We start from the raw sequence: 27981 nt of genomic DNA, 5'->3' as shown, positions 1-27981 counted from the left end.
CCTGTTCCACGGTGAGCGGCGTGCAGATCTCCTCGCCCCGGAGGATCATGGACCGGTGGGTCAGGACCTCGGCCAGCTGATCCGGGTTCAGCCCCAGGAGGTCCGACGTTCGGCTGAGAGCGGCTGGTGAAGGGAACGCAACGTTAGCGAAGACGTTCTGCTTAGAAACATTCTGCTTTTACTTCCTGACAGACGAGAGTTAACCCTTCAGGGGTCAATCACTGACGCTTGTTAGTCTCTAAGCGAAGCAGGAAGTTTGATCCCCGACGTGTGAAGTGAGGAGAAGCTCTCGTACCTGACTTGGAGGAGACCTGCGCTCCTCCGGCCGTCATGAACTCGATGTTCCCCGCCTGGAGAACCCCGGCCAGGAGGCGCAGGATCTCCCCGATGTTCTCCTCCGTGAACTGCATCGTCCGCATGGCATTCTGGGAAAACGCAGACACACAGAGAAGCAGCTGATGAGAATAAAAGCCGCTGCTGTTTGAATCCTCAGCAGCTGGTTTAGTTTCTCTTCAGACTGAGATGATCTCTGGAGCTACGGTCGGTCTACAGCTGACGGGTCTTTGGGGTGTTGTGGAGGTTTGGACCGACGTGTCGGTTGGTTTGGGTTCAGAAGACGTGGTTTCACTTTACAGAGTTTTACACTCTGAATAAATGAATGAATTGATCCCACACAAGTATACATAACTATTTAAAAAAGACATTTTGAGACATTCGTCATTTTTGAGATTTCACAACAATGAATCAAAAAAGACTCTGATGATGAATATGTCTGGACGACACATGTAACTTTCCCCCTGAGCTGAGTGAATGCAGCGTCAGTGTGTGTGGATGTAAACGCTGAATGTTTAATGTTTAGCGGTGGAGCCGGCTGAGCTGCGGACCTGAACGTCCTGGAAGGTGGCGTTGTCGTTGATGCTGCTGTCAGCGAGGCAGCTGGACTGTCTCAGGTAGTGGTAGCTGCCGGGCTGGCTCAACGCAAACGCCTCTGCAACGACACACACACACACACACACACACACACACACACACACACACACACACACACACACACACACACACACACACACACACACACACACACACACACACACACACAAATACAGGTTCTTACTGTCAAATAATACGTCACTGTTCATTCTAACGTTTTATTATCTCCTGTATGCATCACGGCTGTAACCTCTGCTCATACAGGAGACTAAGGAAACACATTTAACTCAGAGATATCACCATGAAGCTTCACCACTTCATCACTCACATTAAGAGGATTTATTGTGTTACAATGTTATGTTTAAATATGCAAATGAGGCATTATGTAATGGTAACTTTTGGTGAATTTAGGAGAAATCTACAGACATAACAACATGTTTATTCTATATATTTGCTATGGTTCCTCTGTATCTAGTCTTGAGTCTGGTTCAGCTGGACTCACCTCTCTGCTGGCTGTTGGTTCCTGCTAACAGGGCATAGAAGATGTGGTAGTTTCTCTCCCCCGGGTTCTGACGGACCACTCGGTTCTGTTGGGAACCAGAAGAACCGCTCTTAAGAACTCGTATTCATATCGACACAAACACGCACGTCTCACAGTGGTGCTCACACCAGAACACATCCTCTGAGCAGGAATCACTAACCCGCTGCATGTTTGATATAATGTTTCATACTAAGAGCATTACGCTGCATTCGTGGGTTTAGAAGCTTTAGTTTTTACACCATTGAGCGCTATGGACGACACTTTATTTGATGGAGTGTCACTTTAAATTAAAATGCGATTACAGGAGAGGAAACAGGAAGGACGCTCACCTTTTCTAAGAGGTCTGTGGTCAGAAAGGTGTGAGTCAAGGCCAACAACAGAGGACGAGGGATTCTAAATAACAAGTCATTTGGATTTACATGAGCAAACAGATAATAGATGTTAATGACTCGTAGCGTCGCTCTGCACCTCGTTTCAGAGGGAAAGGAAACTACGAGAGGAGTTTAAGGATACAGTCAACGATCCGGCCTCCCTGGATGTTTCCCTTCTGGCTGAAGTGCAGCTGGACGAACTTCCCAAAGCGGCTGGAGTTGTTGTTGTAGACGGTCTTGGCGTTTCCAAAGGCCTCCATGATGGGACTGTGTGAAGGGGGGGGGGGGGGGGGGGGGGGGGGGGGGCCGGAGCAGGGTCATTAACCAGGCGACGAAAAGAGAAAAGAGACGAGAGGTTCTATAGTCGACCATGAGCATCATCACCTGCTCTCCAGCAGAGCCTCCTCCACGTGGGACGTCCTGTCTCTGGACGACACCTCCAGCGAGTGCTGGCTCATGGCCGACAGGAACTTCAGGATCAGCTTGGTGCTCTCGGTTTTCCCAGCGCCGCTCTCTCCACTGAGGGGGGGGGGGGGGGTAAAACACACGAGTCATGAGATTACTAAAGGTGGTGAGAGAAAGCAGTAGAGCAGCAGATGTAGCAGTAGCGCTATAACAGCATGTGTTTACTGTATTAACAGCAGTAAATGAAGCAACGGAAGTATTAAGGAGCAGTACTTGAAGTAGCACCAGTAGCAGTAGTACAATCAGTGGTAATATAACCCAGACGAGCATGTCTGCTGTAGTCCGCTGCAGTAAATACAGTTTAGAGGCTCAAGAGCCCTCCAGGTCTGTGTGTCTGCAGTGATATGAAAGTCTGTGTGTCTTTGGTTTAAACTCATGTTCACTTACAACCAACTGTATCACACGTGAGTCACTGCTGATGGGAAATAGTCGAGGGGAAACATTCCAGCACTCAACCACTAGATGGCGCACTAGGACACGCAGACTAGGAATTATGAATCCAGGATGTAACAGCAGAGCAGCAGGCCTGAACATGGGAGTGATGGAGAACCTTCATCTTCATCCTCCAGAAGAGAAGACGCCGTCAAGGTGCAGAGAGGCATTCTAGGGAGGAAACCTGTGATGCTAGTTCTGGATATTTTTGTGTAAAATATCATATTTTAAGAGGCAAATGATTGTTATCGCTTGAACAATCTTGCGTTCTTGATTTTTAACAAAAGTAAATCCCAGAGGGTCAGTAAACGCAACACAATAAACAAGACAGAAAAACTAAATCTAAGACTCACCCACCAGATCTGTGGTTGCATCACACGTTTCCTCTTCAGTAACAGAACTCATAAGAACCCTCACACACACACACACACCACGGGGGACATTTAAGACAAACCTGGCAACCCACAGAGCGAGCTTCAGGCTGGTTGATTATTAACCTGGAAACCTTCTTCACACACCGAGAGAAACTCTTGAGCAATAACTCCGTCTCCAAACAACCAGACACATTATTCAACACAAGCAGGACGAGTGTCCTTCATAATGAACAACACACCGAGACCTTCAGGAGACATGCTGCTGGTCGCAGACACAAACAAACACTATAGAAACAGCGCTCTGCTATGTGACAGAACGCTGGTTGTGTGATTTCTACGGGACAGTAGATTTCCTACGTCTTCACGTTTTATTACCTCTGCTGTTTTAAAATCAATCTTAAACTACTTTACCAGATGATGTAACCACACATTAAAAACCTTAAAGCACCGCAGCATGCGCTCCGTTTAATGTCTCACCAGTGATGTGACGTTAGAACCCTCTCCGTGGCATCTTAATTGTAACGTGAGTGTTGTGCGTCTGTCAGCGTTTTAAGGAGGTAGGTGTGCTTCATGTGAGTGAACACAGCTCTTCATCTGGATAATGGCCGGGTGGCTCCACACGGTACGCTGACATGTTAAGAGACGCCTGCAGGCTGCTGGTCCTGCTGCACAGAAAGACGGTTTCTCTCTGGTTTTGGGGGGTTTTCAGTCTTGCTTGTGAGCATGTAGCTGAACAGACACGGAGAGGACAGCCAGCTAACAGTCAAAGTGTTTGACGGGTGACGTCAGAGACTCGGCAGAAACATCACGAGTGCTTTGCAAAACAAAGAGGAGAACCCTGCAGACGTCGTTGAATTTAAATGATATTAACATACGAGTGTTGGGATCGCAGAGCAGAGATGAAACACTGACATTTAAACACGACGTCCCATGAAAGAATATGAGAATTCTCTCCATTTGAATCTTCTATTTTGAGCAAAACCTTTCTACCAGGTGAGGATTTGCTGCTTTTCTCTGACATTAAACTGAACACATTTTGGGTTTTGCACTGTTGGTCGGACAAAACAAGTAAAAAGAACGCATCGACCTGGACTCTTTTAGAGAATGAACGATTGATGAATGAAACAATGAATCAATGCAATGAAGTGCAGGATCCCATCTTTAAAGAATCACATTGTATCGTGAGCAGCTTATATACAGACTACGTTACAACATATCTCTCCTCACGGGGCGTTCAGGGACCTGAGGAAACCTTCGTACCATGAAGTCACGACTCTCGTTCACCTCTCCTGACTCTCACCGCTGGAAACTAATCTAATAACGCAGAAATGTTCTTTCAAGCAGGAGCAACAGTTCAGGATCATCAGACGCTCACATTCCAACACAAACAACATCTTGAACGGAGTTCTTCTGAATTCTAATCCAGATATTCACTGTGACGGAGAAGCAGGTCAAATCTAACGTCCTGTGTTGAGTTATTTATTCTTTAAGTGGTCACATTAGATTTTTTTATCATAATCAGGATTTGATCCAACTTTAGATTTGGACAGTTTTTAACTGGAGGCCGTCGATTCATCACGAGCGTGTTTTAATAAATCAACATCATGTTTTTATTTCATCTCATGACAATAAACCTTTTTTAAAAACTTTTTTAAAATTGTGAAATATTAACATTTTCAGTAATTTACATACTTTCAATGAAAAAGGCACAAAAGAAGTTGAGATACAATTTTTACATGTAAATAGATTTTAAATTTTGGTTTTATTTCTTGCATATTTTTTGGATTTTATGGAGCGTGAAAGCAGAAATCATCCTCGTCAGGTTGAATATTGATAGAAGTGTAATTAATAGTGAAAGCGTGATGTAAACTGCATGTGAAAGGGAGAACACACGTACATGGAGTACAACCAGAACCAGTCTGTCCTCATCATCTGTCTTTGGGACAACACTGTTTGCTTTAGCTGTGCTGTTTAAATAAAGTTGAACTTGAATGTCATGCATGAGCCGTGCAGCATGACGGCTCATATCTCCCTGGAGCCAGCGGCACATTCCCGACGGACCGGAAACAGGGCCGGAGAAAACGTAAACTCTCAGGGCGTCTGGCTGCAGCTCGAGACGTGACCGCGCTGCACATGTGGACAGATGTTACTGCAGGACTCTCCAGAGAGTTCTGGAAAATCAGAGCTTTTTCTCCAGTTTTCTGGGAATACATCAGAATTTAGGATGTTTTCTTCTGCCCCCTAGTGGCCAAAACTTCATTGATGCAGCTTTAAAATTTGGGTCTTTGTGTGAAAATACAAGCAGAACCGAGCTTTGCTTTTATGTTTTCACTCAGACATTTGTTTCACTCATTTCTTTATTATAAGAAATGTTTGTGTCCTTCGCTTGTTATCCTCATCTTCACACATTGGTCTTGAAAACCTGATGAGTCATTGATATGGATGCGTTTCTCTGAATCTCCCTCTGTGTCGCTCTGACCCCTTCCTGCTCCAAAATAAAGCAGTGCTTCTATTTTAGATTTTAGATGGTGGCGAAGGACTTCCCCATAGCGGATACCTCTTGTTTTTAAGTAAGAGACTCCAGTCTTTCTGTGCTGAAGAGAAACAGTCCACACAGTGGTTCTCTCCACCAGTGGGTCAAACCTTCTTACAGAGGTTGGATCTTTCTTTATTAAAGGGTTCTGTGTGTGTGTGTGTAACTCATTTAAATAGCTTTGACTACAGTGATGGCCAAATGTGAAAGGACCTGCTAAATGGAACTCTGGCAGCATGCCGACTTCTCCAAACTAGGACCCACACACACACACACACACACACACACACACACACACACAACAGCACCCTGCCTTTTGTACTAATCCCTGGCCCTCCACATGCTGTTGCCACCCAAGGTAACCCCCCCCCCCCCCCCCCCCCCCCCCCCCCCCCCCCCCCACAGGCAGGAAGGAGGGAGTCGTCAGCGGAGCGACTGAGCGTGTTGGATAAACTCTGGACCTCACTCAGGCCTTTTGTACCGAGGAGCAGAGCCAAAGAGTTTCTGAGCGGGGAGGAGAAACTGAGACGAAACCCGTCTGCTCGTCATTCAATCTGGTGTTAAGTCTTCTTCACAACTGAGAAAGTGAAACGATCTCATCCGACTACCTGCTTTGTTTAAAGTTTAAGATGAAATGACTTGTTGAGATGGACCGGAGTCTCGTGTGAAGTCTGCCGGGCTGCTCATAGACTGTATATGAGAAGTGGACGTTGTCACCGTGGACTACAGTTTCGCCCGTCGCCATCATGGTTTTAAAGCCGTTGCCCATCTTGGTTATTGGCCGCCGTTTCATTTTGCTTTATTGGAACCAAAAGTGATGAGTTATTATGAATCCAACTGCCTTTCTTGGGCAAGACCCTGTAGGATTGGCCAGGCGTCCGAGCTCGCTGAGGTACTGGTAGTAGATCTGTTTCAGGTCATATGACTCTGACCTATGAGCTATCCCGAACAGAATCACTCGAGGTCAACGCCGGACATCAACCAATCGTATCTGCCTCAACCAGCTAGGAGGGCGGGATGAGCAGTGGGATTCACAATTACACGATTACGTGACACAAGAGGGTGGAGCTGGATGTTGCTGAGTAAAACATTTTTAGGCGACTAACATGTTACAATTTACTTTATGAAGTGAGAACACACTGTGAAAGATTTAAAGTTATAAGACGCCCTAAAGCATCCCCTGCTTTATGGTCTGTTTGACTCTAAATGGACCATCATTTACTAAATGAACATCATGCTGCATTGAAGAAGACTTGAAACTAGAGATTGAGACCATAAACTCATGTTTACAATGTTTACTGAGGTAATAAATCAAGAGAGAAGTAGAGTCATTTTCTCATAGACTTCTATACAACCAGAGGAGTCGCCCCCTGGTGGACACTAGAGAGAATGCAAGAAAGAAGCGGTTTCCACCTGGTTGTGCTCCACTGCCAGAGATATTAAAGGCAAAACTCCTGTAAGCCTCAGCTTTACTTTCTAGACGATAGCATGCTAACATGCTAACATGCTAATGTGAAAGGGTAAGAAACGTGGACGTGAAGGACGGAGCTATAGAGGTTGATTTACTTACATGAATACATTTGTATATTTTTTTCGATCATTGGGGAAGAAACTTCAGTAGACTGTGAGACTGTACTTTCAGACTGGAACCTAAAATAAAACACTGAGTGTTTGTTTAGCCCCACAAACCTCAAGAATCCAACGTGAACTCATGAACGAAGCCAAACTATTTCACTTTGAGAGACTAAGACTCGTCCTCACTCATGAATGCCTCTAATTTATGCGATTTAATAAAAGAGACAAATAGAACAGAAAAAGTTCATTTTCAATAACCGCCGGCCTCGTGTTACACCTAAAACAAACATGGTTAGATGTGTTTCCTTCCCATCGTGCTCTGCTCCTTTGCTGGCGATGCATTCCTACCTTTGGTCACAGCCGAGTTATTAATCTGACTCACGGTGCAGAGGAACGCAGATGAAGCCGGCTGAATCCCAAGAGGAAACCTCTCAGGTGTGTTGTTGCTGGGCTTTGCCGGCGGGGGCTTCTGTGACCCCCGGATGCCTGAGTAATTACCGAGGCTGGAGAGTCTTGAGTTTGACCTCACGCCCACCTCTGAGGTCGGGAGGTCGAGGACAGACCGCTGGGTCGGGGGGATAACACCCTCAGCGCTTCGCCATTTAATCAAATCGGGGCCGTTTTGGGACCCGACGGCGGAAGAGTCAGAATGCACTTTGACCGTTAGATGTTTCCTAGAACGGCTGCAGGTCGTTTCTTGCAGAAATCTCCCAAATAAAATGACAAAATATGTTTAGCTTTATCCCAACAACACGGACAGCAGCTCAAACAGATGTGACCGGTGGAACTCTGCCGGCATCACGTTCGGTGTGTTTCTTCTGATTCAAATCAAAACAAATTGTTCTGAATTTGAAAGTTTTGTCAGCGTTTACAAATGATTCTGTGTTACTTCCCCATTTAACCCTTTAACCCTTTAACCCTTTGAACCTTCATCCTACCGACATATTTAACACACTAAACAGAATAAACTACTGTAAGAAACAACCATCAGAGAAAGATGGTAACATATTTCTTCTGGAAACATTATTAGTACCATAATGTCATCTGGAGAACAGAATGAAGACTATTGTCATTGTAGGGAAGTTAAGTTGCTTATTGTGTAAAATGGAAACAGACGATGAGGATATCTGTGTCTGTGTCTGCCCCACAGAGAGAGTTTCACACTTTAATTCAGGACCCATGACCAACATTTGATCTGTTTTAACTGTTATATATTCAAATTTCATCGGCTTCAGCTGAGGTTGGGAGGAGAACAATATGAAGCGATGAAGGTTGGGGAAGAAGCCCCCCCCCCCCCCCCCCCCCCCGATAACAGCTGGGCAAACATGGTGTGGAGGTGCTCACCCTGGATTTGTGAAAAACATCCCGTTGACCTATCCTGACCTTCAGGGTCAATGTCTGGACCCTGTGCAGACTCCACTGCTGAGGAAGCTCATGCAACATGATCAAAAGCTAGAGAACAGATGCTGAACTGACTTTGAGAAGATATTTCTTTGTCACAATCAATCGTCTTTTTTATTGTTTGGCCAACATTCTCCTGCAGCTGCGTGGATTCAGACAACATTGAACATTTGAGAACTTTGAGACTCTTTGAACTGACCCGTTCAGATGCACTTTGTGTATATTTTGTCAATTGAGATGCAGAACCGTGCAAACCAGTCGAGTTCCTCCTCACCAAATTAGGAAACCATGACTTTATGGAGCCGGCTTTGTGCACAGAGGCATTGTGATGTCGAAACCCGAAACAAACACAATCTGTTGACACAAAGTGTCTCAAGCAGCGTTAGGCCCAAACTAGAGAAAAACGCAGAGTATCAGGTCATAAAAACATGCAGACTGCGTCTGAATCTCCTGTTTATTGCTTTATTATCCAGAAGAAAAAGCTGCCGTGGTGGCATCTGCTGTGTGTAATGAACGTTTGGAGTTTTTCCAGAAGTTTCTTCGTTGGCGGTTCAGAACGAGTTCTTGCTGAAATGTGCAGCAAAAACACGACGGGGGGGGTTTCCTCTAAAATCATGTGGCTGGACGCAGGCAGGTATCCGCATCAGTGAAAACGCAGAGTGGCATTCAAGAGCATTAATGAGCAGATGCATTGTGTTAAAGCTGCTTTCCTCCTCCTCCTCCTCCTCCTCCTCCTCCTCCTCCTCCTCCTCCTCTACACCAGCTTCTGTTTCATTCGCCTCCCTCTGCCTGGATCTGATTACCCACAATCCCTCGATCCCGACGAGAAAGCTTCCTGCCTCGCCTGAAAGTGCCAGCCAGCAATTTATTGCTCCTCTTCCTCACAAGAAGTGATCGTTTCTCTGTGTTACATGTTTTACGAGGGTCCGCTCCGAGACGGCTTTGGTGTTTTTTTGGGGGACCGATGGGGGGGGAATCAGTGTGTGTGTGTGTGTGTGTGTGTGTGTGAGCATTGTGAACCAGACCACGTACCGCGGCAGCTGGACTTTGACTCCGTGTTAAACCGATCCTCCACCCAGAATCTAACTTTAGGAATCAGACACACAAACGTTAAGAGTCTGAAACCGTCCAGTAAAAAAGCAAAGCGTCGTTTACGAACGTTAACTTAAAGAAGGAAAGTGTTTCACTTCTCTCACAGTTAGTACTTACGTTAGTACTTGTTGACACTTACAGTAAATCAGAACACATTTGACCTTCTGCAGGATACTATTCATAAAGATATATTAGAAGTACATGTGATGAAATACTGCCAACTTAAAGTCCACTTCGTCAAAGTACTTTCTAGCAGCTTTAACTCTGAACAGTGAAAACCTTAGAGGCCTGAGATGATCTGTGCTGTCAGTGTGAGAGAAGGTGGGACGGAACACAAAGTGTAGCTTTCTCTAGACGAGGATTGTTTGATCGGGTTTCATGTTGCCTCCCAACAACGCACCGTGAACCCTGAACAGCTTTCGTCCTGAGCCCACACAGTCCGGCAACAAGCCCTCCAGGAAGAACCCCGCTCCGCCCTGCAATTATTCACAGCCTCACACATCCATCACTCACAGCAGCAGAGCTCCGGCCGCCGCTTCTACTCTACGTAGACTCAAACACGACCTTCTAAAGAAACTTAAGAACACGAAACCGCTGAACGTTCCACTGCTGTTTGACGATAAAACGTTTTTATCGTGATAACAGTTGGCCGTAGACAGAACGGGAACATTGTATTTCAAAACGCCGCTTGCTTCAGGTTACTTTGATCCGCTGACGTTCTGTCTCTTTAAAGACGACGGGAGTCTGAGACTTTCCTCTCGGCTGCAGCTCCGCTGACTCAGCTGGGAGGTTAGTGCCTTGCTCGAGGGGAACAATAAACCGGTTAACTACTCAGAGGTAGTAAAAATAAAAACCAAGGGTTTAAAAGTAACACTCTCACTGGTTTGAGGTCAAGAGGAGGGAGAGAGGACTAGTACTCAAACACATCAGATCTCTTTTTTTGGGTTTATTATTCATTAAAAACTAAATTTCTATTTCATTTAATGACAATTTAATTTAATTTACAAAATGGAGGCAGAAATGTATAAATTAGTTTATTTAAATTGTGTGTGGGCGTTATAGAATAATTGTTAATCTTGCATGAAGGACAGGATGCAACATATAGTATATATATCGCAACAACTTAAGCCAATTTATGTGGAAGACTTTTGCATAAACGCGTAACGGAGGCGTGTTTGTCTGGTTGGTTGCAATCTGCCACCTCACCACTAGATGGCACTACACTCTACACACTGCCCCTTTAAAGGGCCATTTAGTTTATATTATGATGCTTTATCAATACAATAACTATTAATTGCAACTTTATAACCAGCTAAGCTGTAAAACCATCCTGTCTGACTTTCACAATACCATCAAAAGAGGAAACTTTCCACTTCAAAATATTCTAAAGTCGGATCAGATTTAGAGGAGTGTGTGTCTTTATTCTGGCACACAGTAAACCACCAGGTTGTGTTTGAGCTGAGACAACAGTGAAAGGTCACGGCTGTGGTCTGTGGTCCGTCCTCCCTTTGCCTCCATGTGCTGCTGTCATGGAAAAACTACGCAACCAAACTGGTGTTTTTTTTATTTTTGTCTTAAAGCTACATATTCTGCAGTAAATGAAGTGTTTTCATAAACTCCAGGCCCTCAGAGGTAATTGAAAAAATGTTCAAGAAGATATCGGATTGCTGAAGCCTCGAGGGACACTTTGCTTGTTGCAGCATTTAAAAGTAGCATGAATCAGTGTGAGGAGGACAAACAGGAAGCAGATCCGTAGCAGCGATACGTCTCCGTGGACAGAATGGCAGCATTGTGAAGCTCGGGGGCCTTTTCCCCCAACAACTATATGACATGTTTGTGTTTACGCCTCGCTGTGAGCGCCCCGGTGCATGTTCTTCCCACCGACCGACATCCTGGAGGACAAAAGAGTTTCTGTGTCCTCAACAGACGGACGGAGAAAACTCAGACCGGAGGACACGGCTGTGAGGGAACACGTGAGGTGAGAGAGCTGCAGCAGCAATGCACGGGAGTCCTTCAGCTCGGTTAGTTTATTCAGGTTAAAACCAAACAAACAAGTAACCAGGTTACCGACAGAGCTAATAATGTGTTTGCATTGCAGTTGTCTCAGATTATGTTTGTGTTTGACAAACTAACGATATTCAGCAGAAGTCCACGTAATGAGGAGGTCGAGTCAAACAAACACGGGACTTTCACCCAGGAGACTGCTGTTCATGTCACGCGTGAAAACAAAATTAAAAGTTCACCAATTTCTAATTTAAATCCGTAGCTTGAATAATGTAACAAACGTGGTCATTTTAAGCTAAACCCGACAAAGTAATTCTGTTTTGTTTATTGTTTTGTTTTGTTGAAATTTACAACCTACAATAAAACTTCGACCGTAATCCGATATTTTCATCGTCTTCTGTGCAAATGTGCCTGAATTATCACGCAAAAACAATTCCAGGTTTCTGTGAGTCGGGGAGAAGCGGTGGGAGGTTCTTCCTCACGTTGCTTCAGCTACAAAGCCACGAATCAAAGCAGCGGCAACACCGACGGAGGTAAACTAAGAACTCTGATCATGAATTCTCACAATGAGAACGTCGTCAGCAAAGAAAGCAAAAGAACCACCGTTCATAAACTCAAACCAGCTCACGTTTAAAAGTGGACATGTGGGTCTCATTACCCACAATGCCAATGAAACCGGGGCTGTAAACTTATGCCGGCTAATTGTCAGAAAACTGCAACACTCTGAAGCACCGCCTCCCCCCCTACACCCCCTACACCCACACACCCCCCACACCCCTACACCCCCTACACCCCTACACCCCCTACACCCCTACACCCCTACACCCCAACACCCCCACACCCCCTACACCCCCACACCTCTTAACTGTTTGTATCTCACTCTGCTTAGTTTTACAAGTTTGCTGAAGTGTTTGAGCTTAAACCCTTGAATGTGGGTAAACCTCACGCAGCACATCCTGACTGACCCGTGACCAGACACGAGACAGGAAACGGTCCAAAGTCGCTGAGTTCAGTGTTCTTTGGACAAAGAAAGTTTTCCAAAAGTCTTCAACATTTGAATGCGCCGTTTCTTGGGTATCTGAAGCCGTCAGGCGAGACAAATATTTGCAGGATGATTTCGATCAAGTGCGTCTTTGAGTAAAGCAGTAATGAGGCATTCTTTGTTTCATAGTCCTGCTCCTCTCAGGAAACAGAACAATCACGACTAGAAGTAGAGAGAATTCAAACAACTTGTTGGTGATTGTTTAAAGAAAACATGCCGTTCAATCCCGCCGGCGGGTTTCGGGGTTCAGAGGGTCGGAGATAATAATGATCCGTACGGCGTATATAGTGACCAGGTGTCGGCGTCACGTGATCCCAATCAGCTCCACAGTAACATTCACAGATTCTACATTTATTTAAGCTCTTTTGTTAGACTTCCTTTGTTCTTCCATAAAATACTTCTCGTTACTCTGTGACTTTGACGTCCACATGTCCCCACAGGAGTGACCAAAGTCCACACTTCCACGTACTCAGGATACCTCGATGACCACAAACACAACGGTTCCCACAGAGTCGAGCACTGTGATGTCCCCCCGCATCCAAATATTATCATTTCTGACGTGTAAAAATAAACTGTGTTATTGAAGTCAGGAAGACGAGAACGTCTTCGTCTGTCTGATGAAACAATGGAGCGACGGAGGATGTGAAAGTCGTCCAGCTAAAATCAAAAGAGGAAGGATGTGAGGAAGGAAAGCGGCGGACAGCGGATGGAGATAGTAACTGAGTGTGTGTGTGTGTGTGTGTGTGTGTGTGTGTGTGTGTGGCGGTCAGATCCTCAGAGCTGCAGCCAAACCCACCCAGGAGACTTGAAACTTGATCAAAGTGTTTGGCACACTGAGGGCGGAGCGATTAAACGAGCTTAAGACCAAAGCAGTTTATTCTAACGGCCAATTAGAAGGCTCGATTTAACCTCTGACAAGAAAAGGTCCGGATATCCTGACCGGGCATTCGCTGCTGGTTGGTTCAAGCAAAACTTGGGAAACTACGAGGAGGATGTGGAGACAAAGACGCGTCTTACAGTGGATCTAATTAGATTCATGTGTCTGTCAGCGTGTTTGGGAGATCTTCCGCCCCCTAGTGGCAAAACTAACCAAACGGCAAATAAAGTCGAGAGAAGTAGGCGAGAGACCTACCTGATCAGGACGCACTGGTTCTGCAGCCTCTTCCACAGCGAGCGGTAGCACTCGTTGGCGACGGCGAAGATGTGCGGGGAGATTTCGCCGAGGTGGTGCCGGCTGTACAGCTCCATCGCCGGCCGGTCGTAGAGGCCGTCGAGAGGCTGGTAAGGGTTCACCGCCGCCAGGATGGAGCCGATGTACGTCTGGGGATCGGGAGAGACGGCGTGTTAGAATTATAAGAATGGAGGAAAATATCAGCGTGCATGCATCTTAATAATACGTGGAACCCTGAGAAGAAGGTACAAACATGTTCATCGATGCAATGCTGTGATTCAGGTGAGTCAACATCCCAGTTGAGTTTTCGAAAGTGCACCTTCAGACTGAGAAAAAGGATGCATGTAGCTATGAGAGTCTTTGCAACGAGGCTAATTTGCAATTTTGCACCAAATGTGTCCATATGACCTCATTTAAATACGTGCAAATATCACAGGAGCCCTGAGACGCTGTCTGCTGGGCAGAGCACTTAAAGGAGCATTTCCCTTCATGCTGCTGCTTTCTTTTGTCTTATTTGCAGATTTAGAGGAAGCAACAGCCGCTCAACCCTTTTGTGAATTTGCCCCCCGAGTGTTAATCAGACAACATGTCAGACGGTGAGAGTTGCTCTGAGAAGTGCAACTTACAGACTACAGACGCATCTATTCTGAGGTTCACAACAGACAGTTGTATAGCATCTGGAGAGGATAATAAAGTGTGTGTGTGTGTGTGTGTGTGTGTTTAGTGAGCAGAAGAAGGTCTGAAGGTGGTGAAAGTTGTATCTTTCTTCAACGGACTGAATTCAAAATGAAAATCTGCATTTTAAAGCGGTTGCAAAAGTTGCAGAACATCATTTTTCTAAAAAAAACGCTCTGATGACAAGTGCAATAACTCAGATCTGAAGCTCAACGTCATTACTTGTACTCGTCGTTTAATAGATCAGAGCCAAACATCTCTGCTGTCTGTCGCTGCTCAGGTGAAGCACAGTCGGGCTGAAGGCTTCACGTTAATCCAGTCTCAGAGTCATAAAACCCGCGTTGAGCTCCACGGAGAGACAAACATGAAGCAGCCGAACGCGTGACGTCACTAAAACAACAAACCCTCCTTCACCGGTTCTACTCCAACACGTTTTGACCTTTTTGCTTTTCTCTTTTCACCGCCTCTCCTTCAAACTGCAGGTTTTTCACAAACCAGCTTCACATTTCAAAGTTCAAAGCACAACAAAACCAAACTTGCTGAAATAGAAGCTCGTGGAGCCAGAATACGTGTTGGCAGCCGCTCCGCTGCTGCTGCGGTGGTGACTAACGGATAAATAGTGGAAAGCAGTGGAAAGAAACCATCAGCGTGTATCTGAGGGAAAACAACTGGATGTTTGTACCGCTGGCCTCGGTGTGAGAGGTGAGAAGCATCATCTGGTCGAGCAGAAGAAGGTTAGAGAAGCATTAAGCTGCTTCTTCTTTTTATTAAACACCAACTTAAGCATGAAATAGTGACTCAGTGAATACTGAGCAGGAAACAGACTGAGGAGAGTTTTCCATCTCTCACACATTCAGAGCAAACACATCTTAAAATAATAACAAACAAAATGATTTCCTGCGAAAAGTTGCTCCTCATTTTTCCTGCGTTTTCCTACGAAAGTCCAGCAACACGTTTTAATTTCCTCTCCTTAAACGAATACGGTCTTTTCTAAATAAACTCAGTTCGGTTTAGTCAACAGACCCACGAAGTTAAGTTAATAAAGATCGTTGTTTGGGTTCAAATAACCACAGAACCGCCGTGTTATTGAAGTGTGCAAATTACATGACAAATAAATCAGCGTTGAGAACAAAACGGGTCTGCTGGATAGAAAGATCGCTGGCTGTTGGACTCATCCCTCTGTGGGCTTCAGTGGCCTTATTCTAACCTGAACCACCATCTCTTCCTAAACCTCACCAAACACTGCAGAATCAGAACCATTACAACTGTAAATGCGGACAAAGAGGACGTTTGTTTTCATCACAGTTGTCTGAGGTTGAGAACATTTTGTCCGTGCGACACGGACCGAAAGTGAAAATGTGTCATCAGCACACGTGAGGAGGTTGAGCTCTGCTGCCTGGAGGAGACGGTGCATTTAGGAGGAAAGAGGCGGAGAGCATCTCCTCATCCTGTTCACCTCCACCGAACCTCACTGAACCCTGAAAACACCAGACGACATCTGAAAGCAAACAGGGCTGCTGTCCGTCACGTCCGTCACAGGATAATCACACATCTCAGCGTCTCGTTTGACTCTTCGTTCACACGTTTCTGACTTTGTGCTGTTTATTCAGCTTGTTCCAGTGAATCTGTTTCCTCTGCGTCCACACAGCAGCTTTATCTGTTATCGTTTCATTACCTGTTAGTGAAAGAGCTGCTCACGTTTATTCTATGAGCGGCGCTTCACAGTCTTAGTCTTGCTAAAACAAGCAGATGGATTAGAAGAAAGGTTTCCAAACGCTGTTTAGCTTGGATGGGGGGGGGGGGGGGGGGGGGGGACCATGTTCAGAGCTCTGAAGTGGAGAACTCAAATTACAGCCTTAATGAGGATAATTGGGTTAATGGGCATGAACAGAATAGCAGCAATAAAACCAGCCTGGCGGAGCCCGTTGAGTCTGCAGCAGAGCGACGTGTTGGAGAAGCTGACGGAGCTTCTCAGGAACCATCTGACCGACAGCTATGAAGCTCACTCTGCTTTTATTCTAATGAATACAAAGAAAACACCAAACCTCTGGGTACAACTGCAGAGTCATTAAATGCACGACAGGTATGTTAATTTAACCCTCTGAACGCCAAAAACCAGCTGACAGGAAGGAAAAGCATGTTTTCTTTAAACACCGTTCATCATTATCGTCAGGTTTCCGTCTTCCTGGCGGTCCTTGAACACATCGTGTGTAACGCTTCTGTAACTGTTATTCTGCACTAAAGACGTGTTCTAGTTCTCTCTGCTTCTAGCCGTGATTGTTCTGTTTCCGTAGAGGAACAGGACTTCTACATTACAGATGTGACAGCAGTGAAAAAACGCCCTGAAACTGCTCTGGGTTTACCCAGATATGCCATGTTAATATGACACAAAAGAAGAAGTGAGTAGAAGCAGCAGCAGTAGCCTGCAGGGCTGGTTGGAGGTCGTATTACCAGCGGTGACGGATGGCGGCGGCAGTAACAGCAGCAGCCGGCGAGGCTCCACATCAGCCAATCACACGCAGGAGCTCCTTCCTGGTGGATCACTTCAGAACGTGAATTATGTATTTTTACTATTTACCTCACGATGAAATGATCGACATGACTTCAACACCACTTAACTTAACTGCTACAATATTAATTCAAATCATTACAAAGAAAATCTAGAATAAAAATGTCAGAATAATCAAACACAACCCCCCAAAAAAAGACGAGGCCGACAGAACACCACACGTTACAAATACTGTTCATTTAAAACCATCTCATCATGAAGAACCGATCAAACATCAGCTCAGTTTATGAGCTACGTGCTGGTTCAACGCTCTGCTTTAACTCAATATATATATTAAAGCAGTAAAACTCCTGAAATGCTTCACGGGGACTTTACAAATATAAAAAACATACAAAACACTTTATAACCGTAGTTATAAGCACTCATAAATACCCATAATGCTTTATGAAATGATCATAACACAAAACTTCACTCTCAGATCTATTTGTTGTTGCATCAACATGTATTTTAACTCAGAGTTATAACACTATTATCTGTTTAAAATGCATTATAATGTGATTATAAGTTACTCTAAGTGGTCATTGTTTGCTTTAAGTGAAAATTAATCATAAAATGTTTTATATTGTTCTTGTAATGATTTATTTTGTACTTTACTTAAAGCTGCAATCACATTAAAATGATTACGATGCATTATGAAGAGGTGATGATGTATTATAATCATTATAATGTGATTAATCTCACTGCTCATTGTTTGGCTTAAGGGAAGTAAAAGTGAATATGAAAATGTATGAAAAGGTTTAATTCTATTTTTTGGACATAATCACATAACAATGATAACAATGCATTATGAAAAGGCTGTAATGTGTTACAACAATGGGATTCACAGAAAGCCTTCATCACCTCCTGCCCTCAGTGAACCTCTCGCACTAATCTCCCCTCACACGTCGACGGCCTACTGACTGACTGACCCACATTCAGCCGCCATGCAAATAACATTTGCATGGCAGTTGAGGCGACGTATTTACATGAGAAATAATAAGGAGCATCCTGGAGCATCCTGGAGCATCCTGGAGCATCCTGGAGCATCCCACCTGAGCAATGAGCCGCAGGGTGAAGTACAGTGGATCATAAATCACCTTGAGAGTTATCTCTCAGTGTAAACAGCAGCTCTCTGTCTCGGACTGATCTCGCCGTGTAAACGTCTCTGCGGACGCTCGTGTCGTGTCCTGTAACGTTTGGGATTTCTACTCGAGGTCTTGTTTATAGTATTTGGGGAGAGTCGACGGAGAGGAACTCTGTCACGAACACTCAATTTGGTGTCCAGCTTTTTTAAACAGCCTCCATCTGGAGAACTCATCCGAGTCTCTGAGATGTGTCGGATTTATTTTATTATTTATATTTAGCTTCATTCATTTGCCCTTTTGGACATTCCTCTCATTCTAGATGGAGCTCGTAAAATGTGAAGTTCCAATAGATGAAGTGAAAAACTAACCTGAATCTAAGTCTGACCTGCTGCCATGAACCTTCTTACCAAGAACACACATGACCAGAAAGAGTTCCTCCAGCAGCAGACTGGAGGTCAGCGTTGGTGCCAGCTCTTTGGGTAAAGTCACGCCTCCCCTGAACACGATGAATTACAACCATTTGGACTCAATTAGAGCCCCTGTTGCTCCGTTCCTGGTAACAGTTTCCACGGCAGCGCCCTGGCTGAGAGCTAATTGGCTGTGAATGTCATCAGAAGGCCCCCTATTGGCCCCTCGTCCTCCGTGTGTGGTGTCAAATACTCCAGAGTCATACCACGGAGGTGACGCAGTAAACCTGATATCCAGGTTTACATTGTTTGTTTGAGGTATTTAAACTGTGGCGTCTATGACAGTGGACACACAGATTGACATGAATCCAACCAGTGTGATGTCTGGTGCTGGTATCTAGGACTTTACAAGGTCCTTTAGGGGGATCTATTGGCAGAAATGGAACATAAAAAGTATAAGTATGTGTTTTTTAGCGTGTAATCCCCTGAAAATAAGACTTGTTGTGTTTCTGCTAGTTTAGAATGAGCCGTTTATATCTACATAGGAAGCGGTTCCTCCTCACAGAGATCAGACAATCCAAGTATTGGCTCTTAGGTTTTATGTCTAAGTAGATAAAAAGCCTTATAAAAGGTTCCACCAAGAACCAAAAAGGGATCTCCTATGGGGACAAGTCGAAGAACCCTCTATGGTTCTAGTTTGCACATTCTTTTCTAAGAGTGTGATGAGGAACTTGCAGGTTTTCGTGTTTTTGGTTCGGCCTCCGTCGTTCTCCAAAAAAAAAAAGAACAAAAAAAACTCACCTCAAACCCCAAAAGCTGTATGTCTGACTATGAAGGTTTGGAACATACTGGGCTCACAGACGGAGGAGAGGATGATGCTGCAGGAGCAGTTCAGGAAGTTGTTATGGATGCTTTCTCTTCCCACCATTAAAATGAATAACTGGATTAGTTAAATATAGAGTGAGCTACAATCAACAAACCTACAGAGATGCACAGAGTGTTCAACACTCAAGAGACAGATAGTAGATTGAGTATCTTTGCTGTGTGACATCACGTATCTTACCTCCACCAGATAGAAGACAAATGGCAGATACGTGTAACTGGTTAAAGTGACCTAAAGTGACAGAGAGCAACAACTGAAGCTGGAGAGACTTGGTGTTTACAGAAAGGCGTCAGTCAGTGCTGACGGTGGAACTGTAGAGCAGAGGGAGGCATGCAGGCAGTCGGACCCGTCCAAAAAACAAGATCTCTCAGAGACCGAGCCAGACAAATGTGTGCCGAGAGGGAAATGAAGACCAGATGGAAGAAAAAAACCTGCAGGATCAGAGTTAAAGCGCTCTGCAGCCTGAGTGACGGCAGGAAATGTAAGAGTGGAGTGTGGAGTGTGTGTGTGTGTGTGTGGGGGGGGGGGGGAGACACTCAGCAGTCACTGAGTTACCGTGTCACCAAGACAAATTCCTTTACTCGTTATACTTGGCGGTTGAAGCGATCCTGATCCACAGTTCGTGTTTAATGTCGCTGTTGACGGACGGAAACCCGACATCTGCAGAAGAGGTTGTTGAGGAGGAGAGAGCGTTTATCCTCTACGGGACGCCGGTTACTCCTGAAACGATGCAGTGGGGGCAGTTTGAACAGCATTCCTGAGACGTGAAAACTCCTCAACACATAATGAATTGCGGAAGGTTTTGATTTTAGTAGGAAAATAAATAAGTATATTAAAAATCCTGTTTTCATTTCCTGGCTGGAGGACAGAGACGAGAGAAACTATGTTGATGAAGATATAAAGCTGCAGCGTAGATGATGATCATGTTTCATCGTTTGTGCATATTGTTTTATACTATAAAGAACGTATGTATTAGACTTTAGCTAAGGGACCAAACTTAAGTTTACGAAGAAAGTCAGCTTGTTTACAAATCGCTGATGTGGGCGTTTCATTTAAAAAGACGTTCAGTAGAACCCAGGAGGCAACCTGCTGTTCTTCATGTGTTAAAGCTGCATTCTCTCTAGTGTCCACCAGGGGGCGACTCCTCTGGTTGTATAGAAGTCTATGAGAAAATGACTCTACTTCTCTCTTGATTTATTACCTCAGTAAACATTGTAAACATGAGTTTATGGTCTCAATCTCTAGTTTCAAGTCTTCAAAAACCAAGATGGCAATGGCCAAAACGCCTAAATTGAGGCTTCATAACGGCAGACCATAAACCAACGATGCAGTAGAAATAAATCATCTTCTCAGAGGTTGGTTGTTTATGCTAATAACGTTGTTACTGTCTTCAACCTGAAATAACAGAGATGTTGTTTCAAAGGCCACTTGGGAGGATGAAACACTGACATATACCCTTTCAAGCTACTTGGTAGTTGCTTATTTATTATTATTCCAAATAGCACGATGATTCTTTAGGAGTCTTTGTGTTCTGTTTCTGTTCTCCACGCCCTCCTGAGGGAAACGTCCATTCTTCTCGCTGCTGAATGCTCCGCTGTGTTCACCAGCTTGTCTCCGTGTCTGTCAGCTGTTCGCTGCTAAGCAGGTAGTGTAGTGTTTCCCTCTAACAGCAACGTTTACGACCAACGTGGACTGAATACGCTGACTGCACCCAATGTAGTAAACGTACACACACACACACACACACAACAACCTGCAGGTCCAGCTCACAGCCAACGACCATCGCTGTGAAACTCACAGATCTCACAACCGAAGCGTAACCGTCTGAGCCAAACACCATATGTCCACCAGACTCCAGACAAATCTGTTGTTTCTGTTCGCGACATCGTTTAACAAACAACAGATGAGCGAATAACCCAAAACTGACCATAATTAGCAAACCAAAAATGCTAAACCACAAGTATTCGTCTCATTCCACTAATGCAGTAATTTCTGCTCATTTTATTTCTTCCAAAACAACAACAGGAACTCATCTAAAGTAAACCGAAGGGACAGTTTACGCTTACGGTCTAAATCTGGTTTCACAGGAAGTGAGGTATTTGTTTACATAGCCGGAAAGGAAATGACATCAGAAGAGCTTCTCGGCGAAGCGTGAAGCTCCGTTTGGCTGCAAGAAGGTTTTTCTCCACATCTGACAGTCATCAGGACCCGAGAGCTTCGGCTAAAAGCCCCGAAATGTAACACAAGCACACACTCTGCTTCTAATAAAGGAGCCAAGTGGGGTCGTGTCTCTGTGTGTGTGTGTGTGTGTGTGTGTGTGTGTGTGTGTGTGTGTGTGGTTGTTTATGCACAGATAGACCAGATATCTACTGTGTAATCTGACTGAATGACTTCTGAAATGAAAGAAACATTTCATACAGAAAGTGACTTTAAAACTCAAGAGAAAACACAACATCATCTGGATTTATTTTCAAATATTGGGAAATGAATTTGGGGCAAAACCCGAGCGTGATTTCACAAAAACCCAACCGTTTGTGAAATCCACAGTTCAGTCAACAGCTGCTTTGCTCGAAGGGTATTTTAACAAAAGGATCAAACGAGGCGATCAGCAGGTTACTCATTCACCGGCACCAGGTTTCACAGATTCTAAAATCGGGTTTTCTACATTCCAGGCTTCTCCCAGCATGCATTGCTCCTCTCAGTTATGAGTTGGGAGTCTGTGAAGAGTGAAGCAGCAGCTGGCTGTTTCAGTCCGTCAGTGTGGCCGCCGCCAAGCAGACACGGCGACTTATTCAAATAAACCGAGCGGAGTCACGAGACCGAAAGTGACCCAGTTGGCGAAGTCTGCGATCGGAGAGCTGGAAAGAGGAAGAACGCTGAGAGCATCTCCCCTCTGACGCCTGCAGCAGCAGCACGAACCCTCAACTATGTCTGCTAATCTGAGCTCTGACATCTTCCTTCTTTGTCCAACAAGACCTCCTGTGAACCTGAACTACAGCTCCAACATGAGCCACATGAGCTCCTCATTCTATACCGGCATCAGTGAGGAGGCCGACTCAGTGCTGTGAAGTGAGACAAACGACCCAGAAGAGGAATTTCCTGCCATTATTCATGAGCCATAGAATATATATATAGTATATAAACACACTGCATATAAAATATGAGACGCAAAATGTTCCATCGGTGGGAAACGAAAAGTTCTTGATTTAAAAGACCCCCCGCTGAGAAGAGAGAGGAGAGGTTTCACACTCGAATGCTTTCTGTGTGTGTGTGTGTGTGTGTGTGTGTGTGTGTGTGTGTGTGTGTGTGTGTGTGTGTGTGTGAGGAGATGAGGGGGAGTTGAGGGTAAAATATTAATGGGGGGGCAAACCAAAAAAAAGAACAGCGTGTGATAGAAAAATGAGAGTATGTGAATGTGTCAGTGTGTTTGTATGAGAGAGGGAGAGTATCGGGGTTCAGAGCAAGTCAGAGATTCCTGAGAGAGACAGTGTGTGTGTGTGTGTGTGTGTGTGTGTGTGTGTGTGTGTGTGTGTGTGTGTGTGTGTGTGTGTGTGTGTGTGTGTGTGTGTGTGGGGGGGGGGGTACAGTCTCTAGCTGATTGTAACCAGCTGTGCAGTTGACTGGTGGCCTCACTCGTCTCCTCTGCAGACTCCAGTGGAACGCTAATGCTAACGAAGCGTAGAAGGCTAACTAGCTTCACGATTTAGCTAAAACTGAAACACGTGTTTGTTGTGAAAGCGTAACGTTTCAGACGTTAAAAAAAGGAATTCTACCTCATCGTCACTCGTCCCTTCTCGTTGCCGACACTTTTGTAACTCGTGCCGCTTCGTTTAGACCGTCAAACATTAAAGAATAAACCCTTCTGTCTGTAGCATCTCTGGGAGACTTGTTGCTCCAATGAAAAGAGGTCAAAATAATTCTAGGTAATTAAAAGGTTTTTGTCAAAGTGTCTGGATGTAGAAAGGATGAATACATCAGAATACAAGCTGAACCTGGGTTATTAATGGTTACATGACGATGATACTGAAATATACCGTAGCCAGTTAGCTTGACACATTCCACAAAACATTCACATTTTCTCATGTTTACGCTTTCACAACAAACAAGTGTTTCATTGTCCTCTCATATTTAATCTCCATATGTTTTAGTTGCTGTAAGGTCCAGTATATGTCAACTAACCGCCTCAAGTAAGAAAGAAAATACAAGAAATAAAAGTTTCCAACCAGACACAACACATAAACACAGAATAAAGCTTCTCCAGTGTTTCTTCAATCACAAACATTTTGATCAGCTCACAGCAGAGGAGGTGAAGAAGTGTTTGGTGGATGTTGGTTGAACTCATTAATTCTCTCAGATGTCAGCAGGGGTGCTTTCAGGAATTTCTGGGGCCCCTGACAGGTTATGACACGGGGCCCCTTCGCTCTGATGCATTTCATTTCGTGCACTAGTGTCCCCCCCCCCCCGCGTGGCCGTTGTAGGAGCTCAGGAACTTTACCTGCGTTTCGCCCACAGAGTGAAATATGAACTCTACATACTACTACTACCTTCCCCCCCGACACACACACACACACACTCACACACAGATGATACACACCCTGAGGGTTAATAATCTGCAGCTTTTTCATAGAAATGTCTCGTTATGAATCTTCAAACAAACTTCCCTGACAAAGCGCTTTTGGAAACGACACCGTGTCGATTAAAAACACCGCTCTCGTGTCATTACGAAAGCTAAAATAAAAAGTTAACAGTTAACAGTCACAGTCAACACTCAGCGTTCAGCAGTCAGGACAGATATCTGGCCGGGACGAACATTCTTCATCAGGGACAGCGGAGAATGTAGAGCGAGCAGCAAAGTGACAAAATCCAGACGCGTCCGATGGACCGTGAGCACCGGATCACTGGATTTATCTACAAGTCGTCTCTAGTTTGGACCAAAGTAAACCCAGTTATTTAAATATTAGTACAGTTATAATTAGTGGCAGTAACAGAAGTTGTGGTAGTATAACAGGTCTATTGAACGAGCATAAACAAAAAAGCTTTAATTCAGCTCCATTATTTAGCTTGAAGCTGCTAAATGTAGTAGGTTATTTGATGTGAAGAGTATAATCACCTGTAAATGTCCACTTCTGACCACATATTATGAGCCGTGCTGGGGGGGAAAGACCACGGACGGATTATTGAACAAAAGAACTGGGCTCAGGCCCCGGGGCCCCGACAGGTTAGGGGGCCTCTCTTTGAAGTCACTGCTAACGTTTCTGTTGGGAAGTCATTGTGAGACACAAAACAAGCAAAACGAGCGATATAACTCCGAAACAGCAACAGTTTGCGGCCGTCGCTCTGAAGGAAATGAATGTTGATCACGAGGCAGCTCGTGAGCTTACCTGAGACCACGTGAGCCAACGGTTGAAATGTAACCTGAACCTGCTTGCTGAGACCGTTTGCTGGCTCTCTGGCTCAAAGCGCTTTCCTCAAGGTTTACCACGGACCACTTCACTAAAAACCTCTCCTCTAATTCTCTCGCTTTGCAGCTTCTGGACCGGAGAGAGAGAGAAAAAGCAGCCCCGTCAGAGCGGAGCTCTGTGATGAATTGATTGGATAATTTCGACCATACGGGAGCATTCAGACGCGATTAAAGCAACAAGATGGCGTCGGTCAAAGGTCGGCGCGGAGAACGCCTGCAGAAAAGCACAAGGCCGGCTTTGTCGTGGGCTTGTTTAGCTGGAGAGAAAGTGCCGGGTCAGGTTTGTTTATCGGTGCATAAGCACATAATGGAGACGGTAATTGTTGAGAGCTGATTGTCCTCCATGTTCCTTTGTTCCTGACGCCATACGCTAGACGTTCACAGCTCCTTTACTGCTGCCGGGGTCAGCGGCAACAGAGCTGCTTTGTTTGCTCATCAGCTCGCTGTGTAAAGCAGGACAGCGTGGAATACATTACTTTACATTCCATTACTTTGTTAGCACGTCTCTGAACATTACAGCAACGCCCGGATCCACTATTACTGCTGCTGAGACCTTTATATTACCAGTGATGCCCCAACAAACACCCCGAAACCTAAAGCTGAGAAAGGCTCATTTGTGCTGAAGCTAACCAAACCTTCACCAACGCACGGTCACATGATCAAAACAGATTTATATTTTAAGTTTGGAAGGAACAGACGAATGAAGTCTGACAGATGCTTCAGATCAGAAAACAACATATTTAGTTGTTTAATGTGGAGGATCTGTTGAGCTAAACCCCGAGAATAAACTAAGAAACAACCGTCATCTTCTCAAAATATTATTAGTTATTGAATTAATGTAATCAGAAAAAAACTGATTATTATTTTAGGAAAGTTTAAGTCAATTTTCATATTGTGTAAAATGACAATAGACAGAGAACATGAGGAAATCTGTGATTGTTGGATCAGAGTCTCTCCTTTTTCAAGATGGCCGACAGAGCCCCTCACCCTCTGACCACAGACTACAGTTTAGAAGAAGCGGACGTAGTCACCTTGACTTCACCCATTGGTCGTTTTAAAGCCTTTGGTTTGGCATTTCAGCAGTCGCCATCTTGGTTTTTGGCTGTCGCCATTTTGTTTATTTGCAACCAGAAGTGACACGAGAGGGGGCGGAGCTACAACCCAACAACTGAATCAGACTTTTTCAAGCAAACCAAATGTTACAATTAACGTTCATGAACTAAAAACACACTGAAAGGGTTAAAGTTGTGAGACCAAAAAAACGAATCATTCGACAAAAACAGCCCGTGAGTCTGTCCGTCCCATCAGAACTCTCTGGAGACACAGAAGGCTTTTACAGCTCTTTACACCGCGGCAGCAGAACTCCCTGAACACCTGGAAACACACTTTGATGTGTGTAAAAGTTCCCTTTTAATTTATATTTATGGACAAACATCTTCAACGTGTTTCAGCTCGTTGGAAAGAGACACAAAGCGCCGCTCACGTAGGAGGAACCTCTGTGACCACACGATCCACTCGGCTCAGAGACAAACAGTATTTTTTAGAGTCACTGCGGTGTCGCTCCAAAGCTAACATGCTCTTAACCGTCCTGTCTCACGGACGCTATCAGATCCGAGCCAGGAAACCATCGACTCGCGCCAAAGCTCCCCGTGAGGCCGCCGCTGGAATACCAGCATCTAAAAACAGCTTCAAACCAAACTGGGATCATCCTCCCTCTCACTCGGCTCCCCGGTGCTCTTTGGCTGCCAAACAAGGAGCTCCGTTCAGCGCCGTCTGGGTTTAACAACCTGGAACCAAAAGAAGGCTGAAAATCTCTCCGCTTGTTTGGGTTGTAACACCTGTGCTTTTCATCAGCCGGCCGAAAAACATCAGAAACAAGCCGCACTTCAACAATACTTCAAACATCCCATAAACACGGTGGAACAGTGGAAGTCGACTCACATTTTTTGATTTGTTTTCTCTGATTAGAAGAGATTTAAGTTGTTATATCTGCAGTCACAGAACAGTAATGTGTGATGTTCTTTCATTCTCTAATCAGCAGTCACTGCACCATGAACACCAGCTCAATGTGATGAGTGCTTTATAATAAAACATCACAAACTGCAGCTCTGCTTTACTGAAGGCTGAAGCAAACGTTAAACCCCGTGTGGCAAAGAACAGCAGCGTCTAGAAGGACGACTGGCAGAGTTCACGGCTCAACCACAAGAGCTCAGAATAGAGTTCTGGTGTAACAGAACCAAACGGACTGTGTGTTCTGTTCTTATGTGGACAGAGACACTAGTGGTTGTTTTAGTAGGAACTAAGGAATAAAAGGAACATTAGAGAAGCTTAAAAACACATTTCAAAGCCAGTTCTGAACACATCTAACACGCCTGAGTGTAGAAAGAACAAAAAAAGATCTTATTTAGAAATCTTCTGCAGAAAATGAACACCTAAAAGGTTCTGAGAAAGTTCAAGTTCACACGTGTTTCAAACCACTGAACCTCAAACTAATAAATCAGAGACAGAAAGTAAAACCGTTTTTCACATTATATCCACAGGGGAACACGTCCGCCTGCGTCTAGACGCTTATCTCTGCTGTTACGTAACGATCGAGCAGCTTCACGGGAGATTCCTCTGAGAAGAGCTTCTCACAGACGGCCGTGAACGCTGATGCTGCAGATAGACGTCAGGTGTTCTTCTCCGTGCTCACAGGTCTCAGATCTGATGTGTTCTCATCAGTATAAACAGGAAGTCATCATTCTCAGTGCTGCTTTGTGATGCAAAATCTGATTAAATCTGTTATTGCATTGAACTCACATAGATGTGTCTCTGCTGGTAGCGCAGGAAGAGGTTGTGCATGATGGCGCCGTCGTGAAGGTCCTCGAGGGCCGACATGTCCTCCACCCCTCTGACGCTGCTGTGGTGCATGGGCTGCACCTTCTGTCTGGTGAGAGCATTCTGCTTGTAGGTGTACACCTGGAATCAGAGAACGGAAGAATGTGGAAATGT

The 27981-nt window shown here is 44.9% G+C and overlaps 1 protein-coding gene across 1 annotated transcript in view; it reads right to left on the bottom strand.

Moving 5' to 3' along the window:
* myo10 (myosin X) overlaps positions 1 to 27981 on the bottom strand; it is a 102702-nt gene that overhangs the window by 33198 nt on the left and 41523 nt on the right. Inside the window, exons 3-11 of the mRNA XM_079173419.1 lie at positions 27790 to 27948; positions 13893 to 14080; positions 2227 to 2361; positions 1985 to 2109; positions 1801 to 1814; positions 1433 to 1517; positions 885 to 988; positions 296 to 425; positions 2 to 123 (exon numbers count right to left, since the gene is read on the bottom strand). Of these exons, the coding sequence (XP_079029545.1) occupies positions 2 to 123; positions 296 to 425; positions 885 to 988; positions 1433 to 1517; positions 1801 to 1814; positions 1985 to 2109; positions 2227 to 2361; positions 13893 to 14080; positions 27790 to 27948 (1062 nt within the window). The remainder of the gene's footprint in view (position 1; positions 124 to 295; positions 426 to 884; positions 989 to 1432; positions 1518 to 1800; positions 1815 to 1984; positions 2110 to 2226; positions 2362 to 13892; positions 14081 to 27789; positions 27949 to 27981) is intronic.

This window comes from Pholis gunnellus (genome assembly GCF_910591455.1).
Source record: "Pholis gunnellus genome assembly, chromosome: 14".
Lineage (NCBI taxonomy): Eukaryota > Metazoa > Chordata > Actinopteri > Perciformes > Pholidae > Pholis > Pholis gunnellus.
The sequence above is the reverse complement of the archived record's forward strand: the minus strand, read 5'-3'. Positions and strand labels throughout refer to the sequence as shown.